Source organism: Pogona vitticeps, chromosome 5 (genome assembly GCF_051106095.1).
Source record: "Pogona vitticeps strain Pit_001003342236 chromosome 5, PviZW2.1, whole genome shotgun sequence".
Taxonomy (NCBI): domain Eukaryota; kingdom Metazoa; phylum Chordata; class Lepidosauria; order Squamata; family Agamidae; genus Pogona; species Pogona vitticeps.
The window spans coordinates 181,617,354-181,633,157 of NC_135787.1; the positions used below are offsets into that span (position 1 = coordinate 181,617,354).

The window sequence follows — 15,804 nt, forward strand, 5'->3', positions numbered from 1 at the left end:
ATCGAAAACAGATCCTTCCCCTCCTCTGTAGGACTACCTTTCAGGTATTTGAAAAGTGCCATCATATCTCCCCTCAGTCTTCTTTTGTCAAGACTAAACCTGCCTAGTTCTTTCAGTCTTTCCTCATCTGGCTTGGTTTCCAGTCCCTTGATCTGCCTGGTTGCCCTCCTCTGAACCTTCTCTGGTTTGTTGGCTTCCTCTTAAAAGTGCTATGTCCAGAACTGGGATGAGTGTTGTTGGCCAGCCTTTTCTACTTTGAATAGCAGCTCCCCCCCCCTCTACCTGCTACCTGGCCCTTTACCTGGATTTGCCAGGGATAGTACCTGTGGCTTCCTGCATGCAAAGCATGAGCTCTGACCACTGAACCACGATCCCTTTGTACTCACAGTACTGGGCTCATCCTTATCATGCTTGTTCTGGAAAAACGCCCTTGTGATGCCGCTGTCTTTTCTCGCATAAAGGGCGGAGAGGCTCCCAAGCCTGGTTTCATTTGATTGGCGTTTCTGTGGCAGCCCTCCTCTTTTGCTTCCCAACCATGAGCTGCTACCGGATGACCTGTTGTGGCGAAGAGAGCTTTGCAGACCTTCCATATCAGTGCAAGTTGTTGCTTCTGCGTGTCGCTCAGGTTTGGGATGGCGCGCCTCTTTGCTTTTTGTCAGATTTAGAATCCCCCCCACCCAACATGTCAAAATCTGGGAGCTGTACTTTGAAAAGGAAGCTTTGCTTCTTCCTGCTGCTGCGGAATCAGATCAGAAAGAGCTGCCACAAGTTAATACAGTGGGGTCTCGACTTACGAACTTAATCCGTATTGGAAGGCAGTTCTCAGGTCAAAAAGTTCTTAAGTCGAATCTGCATTTCCCATAGGAATGCATTGAAAACCATTTAATCCGTATCTGCTCTTTTCGTCCATAGAAACTAATGGGAAGCTGCTATTCCACCTTCTGCCACTAGAGAGGGATATTTTTTTCTTTTTTCCTTAGCTTTTTAAAAAAAGAGAAAAAAGAGTTCGTAACTCGAATCTAAGTTCGTAAGTCGAGTCAATATATTCCTATGAGAGCAGTTCGTAAGTCGAGACCCCACTGTAGAGGAGAACCACCCTTGAAGAAGGCCACAGGGACGCAGCCTTGAAAGATGCAGTGGGAAGAGTGTAAACATCCCTGAGCTTGGAAAACTGGGGAGAAAAGGGAGACAGTCTGAAAGCTAGAAGCCTCCAAGGGTCTGTGGGCCAGGGAGAGCCCATGCAGTTTTTCCATGGCTGGCACTTTCAAGATTTCTTAAAGACAAGAATGGTCACGTGGACCCCCTCTGACACTGGATTACAACTCCTGTTATCATCTCTTATCTGGCAAGAGCCTTGGGGGAAATCGAGACTGGAAACACACAGGCTCCCTGCTTTTCTTTTTGAGTGAAGGAATGATGGGATACATTAGACTACATTCCAGTCAACCCCTTCATTGACAAATCTTACTTCAACTCCTTTTTGTACCAAAAGGCGATTTAAAAAAAATCTACACAAAATTAGTATCTAAATGTGCATTTTGAAATGTAATTCTTAAAAATAAGGTTTGATACAGTTTTGAGAAGTGCCTCAACATAATAGGGAGTGCATAATTCAAAAAATCCCATACATAGGCATCCTTCAGTCTCAAGAGACTATGGTAACATGCTCTGAATCAAGGAGTGTCCTCTCCAGAGCATGAAGCCCAGGTAAGGTAATATGGAGGATAGGCTGTTACCCAAGCAGCAAATCCCCCCTCTCCACATTGCTGAAATGGTCCAATGGAAAGGCAAGAGCCAATACAACTGGTTCCAGCAATGTCGCAGGAGTTGGCAGAACGACACATGCTGCCTTCGGGACTCCAGCTCCGGATTTTGCCACGAGGTTAAGTCCTGAAGCCTTTTCCATGAGTGGATATAGCCACAAGGCAGTGGAGGTTTGAAATTGGAGTTTTCCTTCTCCTAGATGGGCTGCCTTCCATGGCTGACGAGCCCCACCTACCCGGCCTGCCCTTTAATAGTGCAAAAGTATGATCTGATCCGTAAAACTTTCCTGCTTCCCAGGCTTATTAAATTGGGAGGTGCAGATCCAATCAGTACAAATTGCCTTTGCAGCTGCGAATTAATTAATTAATTAATTAATTAATTAATTAATTAATCAGTCAATCAATTAATTAATTTTAAAAATCCTTGGCCATCTTTTCTGATGGAGAGATACTTTAAAAAGTGGGCAAGTCTCTCAGTTTAATGGTCTCTCACATTCAGATTTTGCTGATTTGGGTGAATTCTGGCAAAATACGATTAATAATGAAATCCTCACAGATTCCTACCCTAGTAGCAGTGTTGTACTGCCATCTAGTGGTCATGAGAAGAAATGCAAACATAACTGTTGCTGCCTTCTATGGCAATCTACCCAGTTTTTCAATCAGACTTTTGACAGTTGTGCAATATTCCAGTTTGTGAAACAAACCAGGTGCCTTAATTCTGTAAAAGGGCAATATGATGTAGTGAATAGAATGCCTGCAAAGAATAGCTGCTTCAAAGGGCATCCATTTAGGGTGACCAGGTGAAAAAGAAGACTGGATTTCTGTGCCCTTAATAGTTGTGTGGAGCAGGAAATTCCAGCAGGTGTACTTTGCATTAAAAGCTACACCTGCTGAAATTTCCTTTTCTGGGCAACTATTAAAAGGTATAGGAAACCTCTCCTATTTTTCATTTGGCACCCACCCTACATCTCTTATCCTGAGCACAGGGCAACCAATGTTGCAGAATTCCATTCCTGGAAAGAAACCATTTTGGAGCCTAAGAAGTCACCAAGTTTACACATTTGCAGGTGTTATCAAATCTTCCCTCAGCTCAGGTTGGGTCAGGATTAGAGATGGCGCAGTTCTTATAGTCAAGATAGGTGACTCAGTTATTCCTCTAATGAAGTCGACCAGATGAAAAAGCCAACATCATTCCTGCAATTTTAATATAGTTGCTTCTGAGAGGAAATGTCGGCAGGTGCAGCTTTTAATGCTGAGGAAGCCTGCTGAAATTTCCTGCCCTCATACAGCTGTTAAAGGTACATGAATCCTGTTCTTTTTTTCTTATTCAGGTTCCTGTAGCTCTTATGGTAGCTTTCCAGGTTGATGTATCATAATAGAACACCCATTCTGAAACTAAAGCCTTGGTTGGCTCCCCTTATTGGGAGAAAGGTAGCCTATAAATAAAACAACCAAACAATTAAACAAAGTGTATTTAAACAAGAAGTCAAGGCAGATAGAGTGGCTCACCAACCAGCATCTTGGCAAATTTGCTTGAAATGTTACTCTTTCAGATGACAATTCTCAGCATGCTGGTTGGGGGGTTCCATAATTACATCATTACAAGATATGGTATTTCCAAGCTCTGGCTTTAAGTAGTACAATGTTCTCGTGCTCAAGGCTCTCCCACCTGATCTTCGTCATGGCAGTGTGTGACAAAATCTACTCCAGCTTTCTATCAGCTTTGAATCTGATTCCTAGCTTTATTTGCTTATTTATTTATTTGGCAGCAGGTAAAGACCTGGACTTTTATTCCTTTTAATTTGGGGGAGGGCAGTGGCTACATACAACTTAATTTAATTTTTAAATTAACATTTTAGTTACTCTTTTTTGTAAACCTCCTTGAGTATATAAGCGTAGAGCGGTATAAAAATAATAGCAAGAAACAAATGACGTTTTAGACAGCAATTTTCTGTCACACGTTTACTTTTAATGTGTGCATATGTGCGACACATACTTGGTTCTGAAATCCATAGTAAAGTTTGAGATATTTTTCAGGAATTGTTTAAATCAGGGTATATCAATGATCTTAGGCTTCTGTCTAAAATCCCTCCCCATCTGTTTGACCTGAACAGAGATTGGAAGATTTATTTGGGGGTAATTTGGCTGCTTTGACTTTCCAACTTGCGTGGTTTGGGCATTCTGAAGGCTGAACTCCAAAATGCAACTTTTCCCAAGTTCTGGACTTGAACCTCAGTATTACTGAAGATGTGTGATTCCTTCCCAGGCTCATTTTCCTCTTCTCCCTCCATTTTGCATCTCCTGCCATCACAGACTAATGCCAAGGAGGTGGAATGGTGGGCGGCCAAAACAAACGAGCGTAGTCACTGTATATGGTTCGTTTTAGTATTTTTGACTGTTACTAAAGTGAAAGAACCCCCAGTCCCCTGGACTGCAAGGAGATCAAACCTATCAGTTCTGAAGGAAATCAACCCTGAGTGCTCACTGGAAGGACAGATCCTGAAACTAAGGCTCCAATACTTTGGCCATCTCATGAGAAGAGAAGACTCCCTGGAAAAGACCTTGATGTTGGGAAAGTGTGAAGGCAAGAGGAGAAGGGGACGACAGAGGATGAGATGGTTGGACAGTGTCATCCAAGTGACCAACATGAATTTGACCCAACTCCGGGAGGCAGTGGAAGACAGGAGGGCCTGGCATGCTCTGGTCCATGGATGGGGTCACGAAGAGTTGGACACGACTTAACAACTAAACAACAACAACAAAAGTGAGAGAAGAAGAGACATTGGGTCATTGTCTTCAATGGCAACCATTTCACATCTTGTTCCAGACACTGGGTCACTTTTCCAGTCATTCTATTTTGGCTCCCATATCAACTTTTAAGAATACATTTTTCCATGCCAGCTCAGTCATTTTCCAATCATTTGCTAAAAATTCTGATTACAGAATTCCAGTGTCTGTAGGTGAACTTCCTAGCAAACTGATCTTCTCTCTCTTTTTGGCTTTATGTGTGTTACTATTTGCTGTGTGTTATATTACTGCGTTTTTTATTGCCTGTGCTTTAGGTAGTGAACCATCAAACTTCTTTTTGTCAAGTTGCGTTGCTGCTTTTAAAGAAGACCTGTTGTTTTCTTACTTCACTTCCCCGTTTTTTCTCTTCCAGATAGAAGAACGTGCAGAGTTCTTGAATAAATCTGCCCAGAAGAGGTAAATCTCCATTGCTATAGAACAGGAGTATTTTATGCATTCAGTATCCATGGGTAGGAACTCACAAGTCCCTGTTGTTCCATTTTTTTACACAGTGGTATGAAACCCACTCACACGACTCCAGTTGTCTCCAAGATAGATAGCAGGTTGGAGCAATACACCAGTGCAATCGAGGTGAGTTCATCACTGCTCCTGAATTTCCCACATTCATCTGGGTGGCTTCTCCTAGCAAGATGCTCGTGAGATGTTTGAGGGTTCAGAGCCAAAAAACCACCCCTGAACCATGATTTGTTTTAATATCTGAATTCAGCCTTGCCTACAAATTACGGTTCATTTGGAACTGATAAACCAAGAATATGAAACCCAAAGACAAATCAAGTTTGCAAACCATAGTTTTTGTTAACCATAGTTTGTTGTTACATCTGAATTCACAGAGGAAAGACAGGGGCCTCTGTTTTGCCTTAAGAACGTGTATATGTGTGTGCATGCTCTTCCAGAGGTGGCAAGTGTTCCAGTAAGAATACTAAGTTCTGTACTATTGGCTTCTGTATTTTTCCTTACCATCCAAGTGTCTTGTAGGTTTGAACCAATACATTCAGTGTTCTTTCACCTGCCTTTTTGTGCTTTCATTCCTGATGAAGGCGTGTTTTGTTTTGTTCCCAGTTGATAAGAGTTTAACAATGTGATACTTTAACTAGGTAAGAGGAATTTTTCCTCCTAGGGTTTCAAAGATTTCTTGGAAGTAGTTTTCAGATATGTGGCATCTTGCTGTACAGTTTTGACTACAGATGGGCACAATCTGCTGGCCTGGCAGTTTGTGCCGGTTCATTATCAGGCAAACGGCTGTTTGGCACGTCAAATCCCCACCTTCTCTACCAGATACCCACTCAGAGGCAGCGCCTGGAGAAGGCAGGGCAGGAAAGCCAGGCTGTTGTACCCACTGGAGGGGGCAGGGCTTTGAAGCACTGAGCAACTATTGAGCCAATAAACAAGCTGGCATGAATCGTCAAACTGGCAAATTGTGCCCATCTCTCATTTGGACATGAGTTCCAGTGGGTATCATTTTTCTGTGGGATGAACCGGAACCATTCGGGGCAGAACTTTTGCATCATCTGGAAGAGCTGTATGTTTGTGAATATCATACATCAGTATATTAATCTATCAATCTACCTAATTTATTAATTTTATTTATTAAAACATTAGCATCCTGTTTTACTGGTACAAAACTATCGGGACAGTATACGTGATTTAAAACTTTGTATTTCATTAAAACAATAACAATATGAAGCAAGAAGTCTGGAATAGAGTGGATCTCAAAAATAGAAAAATAATACATATGTTTCATAATGTGGTTGCAGCCACTGAGAACACCGTCTCCTGTGTTCCATTCAAATATGACCTATCCCTGCAAGCATTTTTATCAGTTTCACTTTAATATATTTTTAAAGACCACCATGCAATTAAAATTGTTTGTTTCATTTGCACGCTGCATTTCTCCTGGTGAGGGGACCCAAGGCAGCTGACAGTCATGAAATGAAATTCTACTAAAGACACAGTGGCTAAAGTCCTGTTGCTTGGCAGAGAAAGCTACTTTAGAGTACACAACTAGTGTAGTTGTGACTTACTACACTAAAGCAAGTTAGAGCTGTAATTGACTTGTTGAATGAAATAGAGCTTAAGGAGGAATTGACTTGCCAAATCCTAGCTAATTCAATGGGCCTACGTAGAACAGCTTACTAGGGTAGACAACACGATTTCAACCAGAAGATTACAAAGTTAAAGAAACAATTAACCATAAAATACTAATCAAAGCAGTTGTCTAAACATTTAAAAGCTTTGAAAGCACACTTACTCAATCTTGTCCAGTTTATTTCTTAAAAGCTTGCCTTAAATTGTCACCAAAAATGACAATAGCGTAGAGGTAGTGCTGGAGGGTAGCGAAAGTCACAGATAGCGGATTATGGAAGCTGTCATATTCAAACCCCAATCTTTGAGTTAATGGTGGTGGTGGTGGGGGGACTGCCTGTAAAGCAGTATTGCTAATAATGGGTTCCTTTGGAGGGGATGTGAGAAGATGAGGAATGAAGCAGAGAGAAGGGTATAGAAAGCAACAAGGAGAACGTAGGGGAGCAGGGATCCTTGTAAAATCTCCTTGTGAAATCTCATGGGCAGCCAACTAGTTTTACAGTGACATGCTCTAATGGAAAAAACATTGAGGATGACCAGCTGTTTCCTTGCAGGGCACTAAAGCCGCAAAGGCCCCCAAACCAGCTGCCTCTGACCTCCCAGTTCCCGCTGAAGGGGTCCGTAACATCAAGAGCATGTGGGAGAAAGGCAATGTCTTCTCATCACCCTCTGGGACAGGAACATCCAATAAGGTATCTTATTTATCTGGGGTTTTTTTTTATACCACCCATCTGGCTGCCGAGGCCACTCCGGATGGAGTACAAATAGGGTAAAACAATAACAGAACAATGAGGATAATCAACAACAACCAAACAAAATGTAAAAAGTACAAACAAATTACATTAAAAACCACACAATAGAACAGAATAACATAAAATGAAACAACATGGCGGTAGTTTGGATGTTCATTGTTAGAGGCACTGTTGTATTCAATTCTGGGAAGGGGTTGTCTAAAAAACCCACGTTTTTGAATAGTCTTTTAAAAGGTTCCCAATGAAGGTACACCTCTCGAACCTCGCCACTTCAAAAGTTTGCACACTCTTTAAGCGCAACCACATCTCCTGGCTGCCGTTCAAAGTGGAAGGGATGAAAGAATGCTTAGTTGCATTTTGTGGGAGCTTGAACTGGGCCTCCATCTCTGTGTCTTCATAGTTTGGTCTTCTAAGCCTGAGCTTTTGAGATAAAATTTGAGCGCTCCTAGGTCAGGGCCCACCACTTTTGTGAAGACCTTGGAACAAAGGCAAAGCACGAAACTTTGGACTTAATCCCCAAGTCATCTTTTCTCCTCCTGACCTTCCACATCCATGCTCTTACGAGGCCTCTCCTTTCCACCTGTGACCAAACCTTCCGCAGGAAACGGCTGGACTGAAGGTCGGTGTCTCCAGTCGCATCAACGAGTGGTTAACCAAGACCCCAGAAAACAGCAAGTCACCTGCTCCCAAACCATCTGTGAGTCTTTTTCTTTTCCTGTTTTAAGTCACCTCACCCTTTAAGCCTTTAAGCAGCTGTGGTTTGCTGGGCAAGGCAGTTGTTAAGTACAGAAGTGAGTTGAAGATGACCAGCACTTGTACTTGAGGAAACATCTGAAGCTAGTTCAGTATCCTCTGGTCGTTTTTCACTGGGTCTCAGGGAAAGCATGTGCCAAGACCCTCTTTCCTGTTCTCTTTAGTGGCAGCACCTCCTCTTCCTGGCTGCCAAGACCACTTGTATGTCAACAGTTATGCCCGGGGGAATTGGGCCTGGTGCTTGCATTACCAAGGACAACAGGATGGGGGGGGGTATACTTTTCACATGGCAACCTTTTTTCAAGGCAGGATTTCCCACCCACCCCAGGGCTTGTTGCTGTCCTCGGTGTATCTGAATCTGTTTCCTACACCCTTTTCAAAAAGGAACACAGGATGCTATCTTGAAACAGATGTTTTCAGATACAATCTCACCTGTACCTTGTTCCTGCCTGAGTTGAGGCTTCTCCAACATCAAAAAGAGTCTGCCAAGCATTTTCTGGTGGCTCACAAGAGTGCTAGACTTTAGCATCAGGGAGAGGCAACATACACTCCCACACACAAATGTTTTCTATAAACGTGGCAATAGAAAACTAGTGTTTCCCCCCCCCCCAAAAAAAGCATATATAAACATGCACAGTAAGGGGGGGAAAAGGCAGGCTTAGTGATCAGAGAGACAAAAACAAAGGTCAGCCTTTTTACTCTTTAGGATGGTCGGATGACCAGCCAAGTTAGAATTTGTATTCATTGACCACAAGCTCCATCATCACCCTTGTCTATTGGCCACAGTGGTTGGCGTGTATGGGAATTGTAGTTTTTAAAAGAGCACAATTTGGGGAAGCTGTAACAAGGACCACTGGCTAAATGCTCTTAGAGACAGGCTGTTGGGTTGATATGCTTTTCAGCTAGTAGAACAAGAGTCTTTCTGTGGTTTTCTCCATCTCCATTCAACACAAAGTTGGGGTTTTTAAGTTGCTAGAAAAGTGCCTTTCACATACTTAACAGCTGGACTTGAGAATGTGAAATACTTCACAGAAATGAATTAAACTAATCTGTCCTTTCTTCACACTCATTTTCTTTTTCTCAGTGCTTGTTCTCTTCTCTCTTCTCTTTTACCACCATCTTCTTGGCTGAAATCCTGTACAGACACCTGCTGTTCTATTCTTCTCTGGGACTGGCTGTTTTCTGTCAAATGTAGTCAGGTAAAAATCTGTTTCAAAGGATGCTTTGCTAAATTACAAAACTGTGACTTCAGTGCTCTTGGCTGGCTTCTCCTTCATGCAGTTCCTGCTTGTTTCAATAGACCTTTTTTTGGAAATAAGTGATAGATATCTTCCACCATTATTTGTATACAAAAGTTCATTGTGAGATGATTCACTTTCTCTCCTTTAATCTTGCTTCATTTTCTCGTTGAAAATTTAAGGATTTAAAACCTGGAGACGTATCCGGAAAACGCAACCTCTGGGAGAAACAATCAGTTGAGAAAGCCAGTTCTCCCACAAAGGTAATGTATCTCCATGAGTTAATTTATGTCTTTATTATAGCATAGAGGCTGTACCAGATGAGACAGAAGCTTTGCAGTTAGAAAGTGATCGCATGTTTTTTCTCCAGGTACATAATTACTCAGAGCTGAACAGTCCGTTGCAAATTAATTGGCCGTGCATTTAGTCAAACAGAAATCCAATGCTAAGAAAATCAAATAAATCTACTCTCTCAATGAAGCATTGCTTTTAGCGACAGGCTCACTAGTCTCCATTTGACTGCCTGTTCTGTTTTACTTTGATAAAATCTGTTGGGATATGTATGTAAAAATGCATCTGATCTTTCTCTTTGTGGAAATCCTTTATGATACAGGTGACAGCAGGGAAAAAGGCAGAGACCAATGGTAAGTGAAACAACTTTTCAGCCATATTTGATCAGCAAGACAGGTGCTCCCCTGAGTTTCCCTAGTTTGGCAAGCAGATTATGATAATGGTGGCCTCAGGAAAGGAGTGGTTGTGGTAGGAGTTAGCTGATAATTTTGGAATTATTTGAAAAACAAAGCCGTGCATCCTGGCTTAGGTGGATACCCCTCTTCACCCAGTATCCTTTCCCTAATGGTGGCTGGAGATGCAGGGCTGCGGTTAACCAAGGACCAAGCCTGGCAATGTGGTATTTTATTCTGAGTTCTGGTAGAACAGTGATTCTCAACCTGGAGTATTTCAGTTATTTTGGACTTCAATCCTTGGAGTCCTTTACTCTAACTATCTGGATGGCACTGCTGAGAGTCGAAATCTAAACATCTGGTGACCCAAAGATTGAGAAACACTTGCTGTAAATTATAAGCATGAAGAATTATAGCATCTCTTGAGCATTTTCATCCCAGGTTTGTATGGCTTAAATCAGGGGTGTCCAACCTTTCACCTTCCCTGGGCCACATTAAAAGATATAAATTTGGTGTGAGCCGCATGGGGGGGGCAGCCCTAGCCATCCTCTGCAGCCCCGCTCCAAGCGCGCTTACCGGCAGCTGCGATCTCAGACAGCAGAGGCTGCCAGCTTCAACTCAGGTGGCTTTATGGGGCCGGGAGGGGGCCCACCTATTGACGGGGATGGCGCAATGCAGTCACGCAGCACCCCTCTCCCCTCCCCTCCCACTCCTTCCTTCCTTCCCTCTCCTCCCCCCCATTGTGACGTGCCCCAGGCGCATTCCGGCCGCAAGCGCCGGCAGTGTAACTTGAAACTTTGGAATTTCTTTAAAAATAAAAAAATTGCACTGGGTCGCATTACGAGCCGACCTGGGCCGCATGCGGCCCTCGGGCCACAGGTTGGACAAGCCTGGCTTAAATGATGAATGTGACATGACAAGATTTTTGTAAGGCTTGGAACCCTTAGAAATCACCACCTTCCTTGCTTTACCGGCTCACAGCATAACCTCCCACCCTCCATCCCCCAGCCCTTCCGTCAAGAACTTCCCATCGCTGTCCTGTTGTTGTCCTACAACACTCCTCCCTTGGCCATCCTGTCCCAGCTTTCTTTGTATCCTGCATAGGAAACGGCCTTATCCCAAGTCAGATCCTTGGCCAATCTGACTCAGTATTGTATTGACTGTCAGCCATCTAGCATTTCAGGGGCTTCCCACATCCCCAGCCCTACCTGGAGGTCTCAGGGATCGTACCTGGAACCCTTTGCATGCAAAGCATGTGCTCTGTCATTGAGTTGAAGGCCTCTCTCCTGCTGCCTCCCACACACACACCCCGTCCACTACCACTGCTTTTTCTTATAGGTCTACTTCCTCATTTTGTTGCAGCTGCCTTATTTGACTGGAAATGGGCAAAGCTTTTAACAAAAGAAATTAAAATTGTTCCTAAATGTATTTGATTACCCTAGAGACACCATTGAAATTACTTGGGTCATCCTTCACCTGTGCAAGTGTAGATTTTGTACTGCTGATTCTGGGGTGACAGCTGTAGGATGGGGGGGCCATAATTGGGTTACTTTGTGCAGTTGTGCTTGTGTAGTCTATACTCATCAAGTACTGAGAGCCAGTCTTGAGGTAGTCTGCAAATCCTTATTCTGTGTTTATTAAGTTAAACTAAATAGAAAAAAGGCGTTTTTTCAAAGGGAGAGGTGCATCCAAGCTACTTAACAGAGAAAGATTATATGGCACATCCCTGCTAGCTATAGCAAAAATCCAGTGGCACTGTTCCACATACACCTGTATATAGTCTTAGAAAGTGGAAATAACAGCAGAGATTGAGGTGCTGCTTCGGAAAGTGGAAAAATAGATTGTCTCTCACTTATTAATACTCACGCTTCACCTTTTGTTAGCAAAAGAGCAGGTAGACAATGCTTTGGATACTATGAGATACATAAAAGATGCATGAAGTTTGCAGTTCATTGGAAACTTCTCACACATATAAATACGTGAGCAAAGAAGTATTGCGAATACTGTACAGTCAGGAGTACTTGGTCTCTGTTGCCAGGGGTTATTGATGCACTGTTACAAGAGCAGCATTCTTGGAAATAATCAGAGATTTCCCAGTTATGCCAGTATCCCAGCATTGATTGGCATTTATTGCTCTTATAAGCAACCTCTTAACCTCTTTTTCTTTCAGCAGGTTTGAGACAATTTGAAAAAGAACCCTAAAGAAGCTGTTCATGATGCTGGACCAACTTGCTTTTTTTTTTTTTAAATGGAAGTGCTAAATCTGTCCCTTTCTTTTTATATATATTTATGTTTGTTTACCAAAGGCCTTTTTGGGGGGGTTGGGTTCTTGCTGTTGCTTCATTATCCCAGTTTAAAAAAAAACATGTGTATGAGCACTCTATTTAATAATCAGACTTAAAACGTTCATCGTAATAGTAGTGCCTTACGCCTAAAAGGAAGCCATGCTGTGAAAAACAGGAGACACTTCTACCGATTCGTTTTAAAAAAAACTGTGGGTCCGAACAAGACGTATGTGAAGCCGTAGAAGAGGAGCCGGTGGTCCCATTGACTGGAAAATTAATGGGCCAGGTTGATCCAAGTAGCCAGTGGGTGTTTTTCAAAGGGAGAGGTGCAGCTAAGCTCTGCCATTACCAGCTTACTTAACACAGAAAGATCGGTTACACTCTCCTATTGGAACCTCCTATGTAAATCCACTGTGTGCAGAGGCCATGGCACGCCATTACTGTCATCTCTGGTGGCATGCCATTTCCATGCATGAATGCACGTGTTGCCCTCCTTGTTGACTGCAACCCCAGTTGCTTCAGGGATAGATATCCTGAATCCAGACTGATCTAGGGTCCCTGCGTGAACAGAACGTTGAACTACGCTTTGGGCTTGGTCCAACCTGGCTCTTAGGCATTTAGGAATTTTATTACTGAGTTGTCACATGTAATCAGGCGTTCATGAGCATTACCCTCTTGATCCTTGAAGGCCGTGTACATGGTGGAGATGACTGGATTCAGGTGTGCTTCTCCGCTCTTCAAAAAGGAACGTGGAAAAGAGGGGCATAGGAAATGGGAACTGTGGATCCCTCCATTCACTTCTATGGAACATCAGATGCAACAGACCCCCATTCTTTCTTTCTGCACTTTAGACTAAGGCATGGAAGAAACTCCTTTAGTTGACCATTTCCCTATTGTTTATCCATGTCAAATGTGCATCAAGATGAAACAGGTTTTGTAATTTTTTTAAGTAATCTTTTTTTTCTATTTAGTTTAACTTAATAACCTAAATTTGGACGATTGCAGTTGACAGTGGTACTAATTAACTTCCCCCCCCCTCTCTTACTCTCTTTGGTTAGCTGCAATTTTAGAAAATATACCTATAGCTTTACAAAACTTAGCTCAAAGGCACTTCTAATAGTAGGAGGCTTTGAATACCTGCTAGAGTGCTATATTTAGTTATAAAGTTACATAACTAGCCAATATCACAACTCTTTTTTTTTCCTAAACAAAACACACTTTTTATATTAAGGTTTCATAATTGCCATAGATGTATTGGCAAGAAAAGTATTAGAATTTTTTTTAAAAGAAATCAGAGGCCTGTGAATGGGCCTGTGGATTAAAATTATAGTTTTAAAGAGGGATGGAAAAAAGGGTATTAAGCGTCAGGCATAGGTCACATGTATAAATCAATGTAGCTAATTTATATAAAACTACCATAATTAACACACACAAGATGCACGCACACTCCGTTGGTGAGACTTCTTTTCTACTTTACTGCACACTGATATTTGCCCTTTTATCAAGTTTATATGCATTGCACACTGTTTTAAATACGTGGACATAATCCATCCACTTGTGGGTGCAGCCACATACATAGGTGAGGATCAGCAGCCGTCTGGATTGCTATTCCTCATCTATAGGGGAAGCCAAGAGATTCCTCCTCTATATAACATCTAGCTGCTTCTTTCCTGCTCAGGACTCCTGCTAAGGCACTCTAGCATGCCTGTGAAGCCAAGGGCATGCCAGTGTATAGGAAGGGCAGAAGGAAGGCCCCAGTCAATCTTGTGCTGATTTGTTCCCCATAAGCACAGGTGCATTGGGAGATGATGGTGATGTGGAGAGGCCAGGGGTTGATGTCCCCAAGTTTTCCGCCCAGAAGTTCTTCCTTACAGCCATATTATTCAACTTGTATATAGCAACCACAAGTGATGTTTGTTTTTTAAGATAAGAATTTACATACCACATTATGTTCAGCATTTACACCGTACAGTACATGGGTGGAGTAACATGGGTAGCACAGTTTATAGTTAAAATTTTATAGCCAAACCTCAGATGCAGTTATAGTTTGAGAACTGTTACTCTCTTGTTACCGCTTTCATTTTTGTTGCATCTATCTATATATATTTTAAAGAGATAAGATGATGTGGCACTATCCAGAAGCCAATTCCTCTGCTTCCCTAAACTGTCTTGTTTACATATTGAAATTCACTTGGGCTTTTGGAATGGAGTGAAATCATGCAGCGAGTGACTTTGGGTTTGTCTCTTCTCATTGCTTGGTTGTTATTTTTAAGACACTTTTTGGATTCTTTACATCTGAGTATCTGCAATAAAACCTATGTTGAATTTGCAAGTCACAATAAATGGGAGTATGTCTACCAGAAAGTAGTTCTGTTCATTCCCCCCTCCCTTCTTCTTTTTTTTTAAAGGAGGAAGTATTGTTTTGGAATTTGCTGAGCTTCCAACACTCCTAAGATCCCCCAGCGAGAAGAGCCAGTGGCCGTGCTGCCTAAGAGATGCTGGGTGATGTAGTCCAAGAGAGTCATTTGTCTTAGTGTTATATACTAATACATACCATAAAATGCAAGGGGAATATTGAGATGGCTGGATTCCAGCCTGGCTCAGATTTTAACAGGCTACGAGACGGGGCTCTCATGCTACCTCTTTTGAGTTTGAAGCCAACTCACCCCTTCGCCCATCAATTGAGAGTAGCTTGCTGAGCGCAATCACACATTGAGAATGGCAGGTTCAGCCATCACTGGTTTTTGCATCTGCGCCTCTTACACCTGCACTTCTTTACAACAACATGGGGGCACATAAGCTGCCCAAGAAAGAATGGGGCAGCCTGAGGCTAAGGTTATATTGTTACAAGCCATCACGTCACCTCCAACTTAGGTGACCCGTTGAATAAGCAGTCTCCAGAATGTCCTGTCTTCAACAGCCCTGCTCAGCTCCTGCGGACTCAAGCCTGTGGTTCCCTTTAGGGAGTCGGCTCATCTCGTATTTGCTCTTCCTCTTTTCCTGCTGCCTTCCACTTTTCCCAGCATTATTGTCTTGTCCACAAAATCCTGCTTTCTCATGGTGTGTGTCAACTGGAGCTATGACATTTCAGTAGAAAGTGAGTAGAGAACCTCTACCCTGGGCCAAATCCAGTCCTTGGGATTTCTCTGTAAATCCGTGCCCTTTCCTCTGTGACACTCTCTTTTGGTGGTTTACAACCTTTTCTACGGGCTTTTATTTCCATTCCAAATGGCTGATGAAATGCCTTTTTTCAGGCTGAGTGATTGGCAGTAAAGCTTATTAGCTTCCGATGTGCTGCTATTTTTAGTCCCCTGTTGTGCCTGGAATCTGCCCCCCCCCCCCCAAAAATCCTCTCTGAATTTGGTCCTCGGGCTGAAAGAGGTCCTCAACCATTGGTATTAAGGAGTTAATGCTCCCCATAGGAAAGATTCCCCCGCTCG

The 15,804-nt window shown here is 42.7% G+C and overlaps 1 protein-coding gene across 32 annotated transcripts in view; it reads left to right on the plus strand.

Annotated features, from left to right (window-relative positions):
* Nucleotides 1-14,728, plus strand: part of CALD1 (caldesmon 1) — a 210,657-nt gene extending 195,929 nt beyond the window's left edge. For 20 of the 32 annotated variants that reach the window (XM_020811389.3, XM_020811394.3, XM_020811396.3 and 17 more), the window contains 7 exons: nt 4,924-4,967; nt 5,063-5,141; nt 7,208-7,345; nt 8,007-8,102; nt 9,579-9,659; nt 10,010-10,040; nt 12,250-14,728. In XM_020811389.3, coding sequence (XP_020667048.3) covers nt 4,924-4,967; nt 5,063-5,141; nt 7,208-7,345; nt 8,007-8,102; nt 9,579-9,659; nt 10,010-10,040; nt 12,250-12,281 — 501 coding nt within the window. In that variant the 3' untranslated portion in view covers nt 12,282-14,728. Of the gene's footprint in view, nt 1-4,923; nt 4,968-5,062; nt 5,142-7,207; nt 7,346-8,006; nt 9,358-9,578; nt 9,660-10,009; nt 10,041-12,249 lie in introns of those variants that run through there. The other 12 variants (XM_020811393.3, XM_020811403.3, XM_078376385.1 and 9 more) reach the window with 2 other exon arrangements.
* Nucleotides 14,729-15,804: the final 1,076 nt, after the last annotated feature.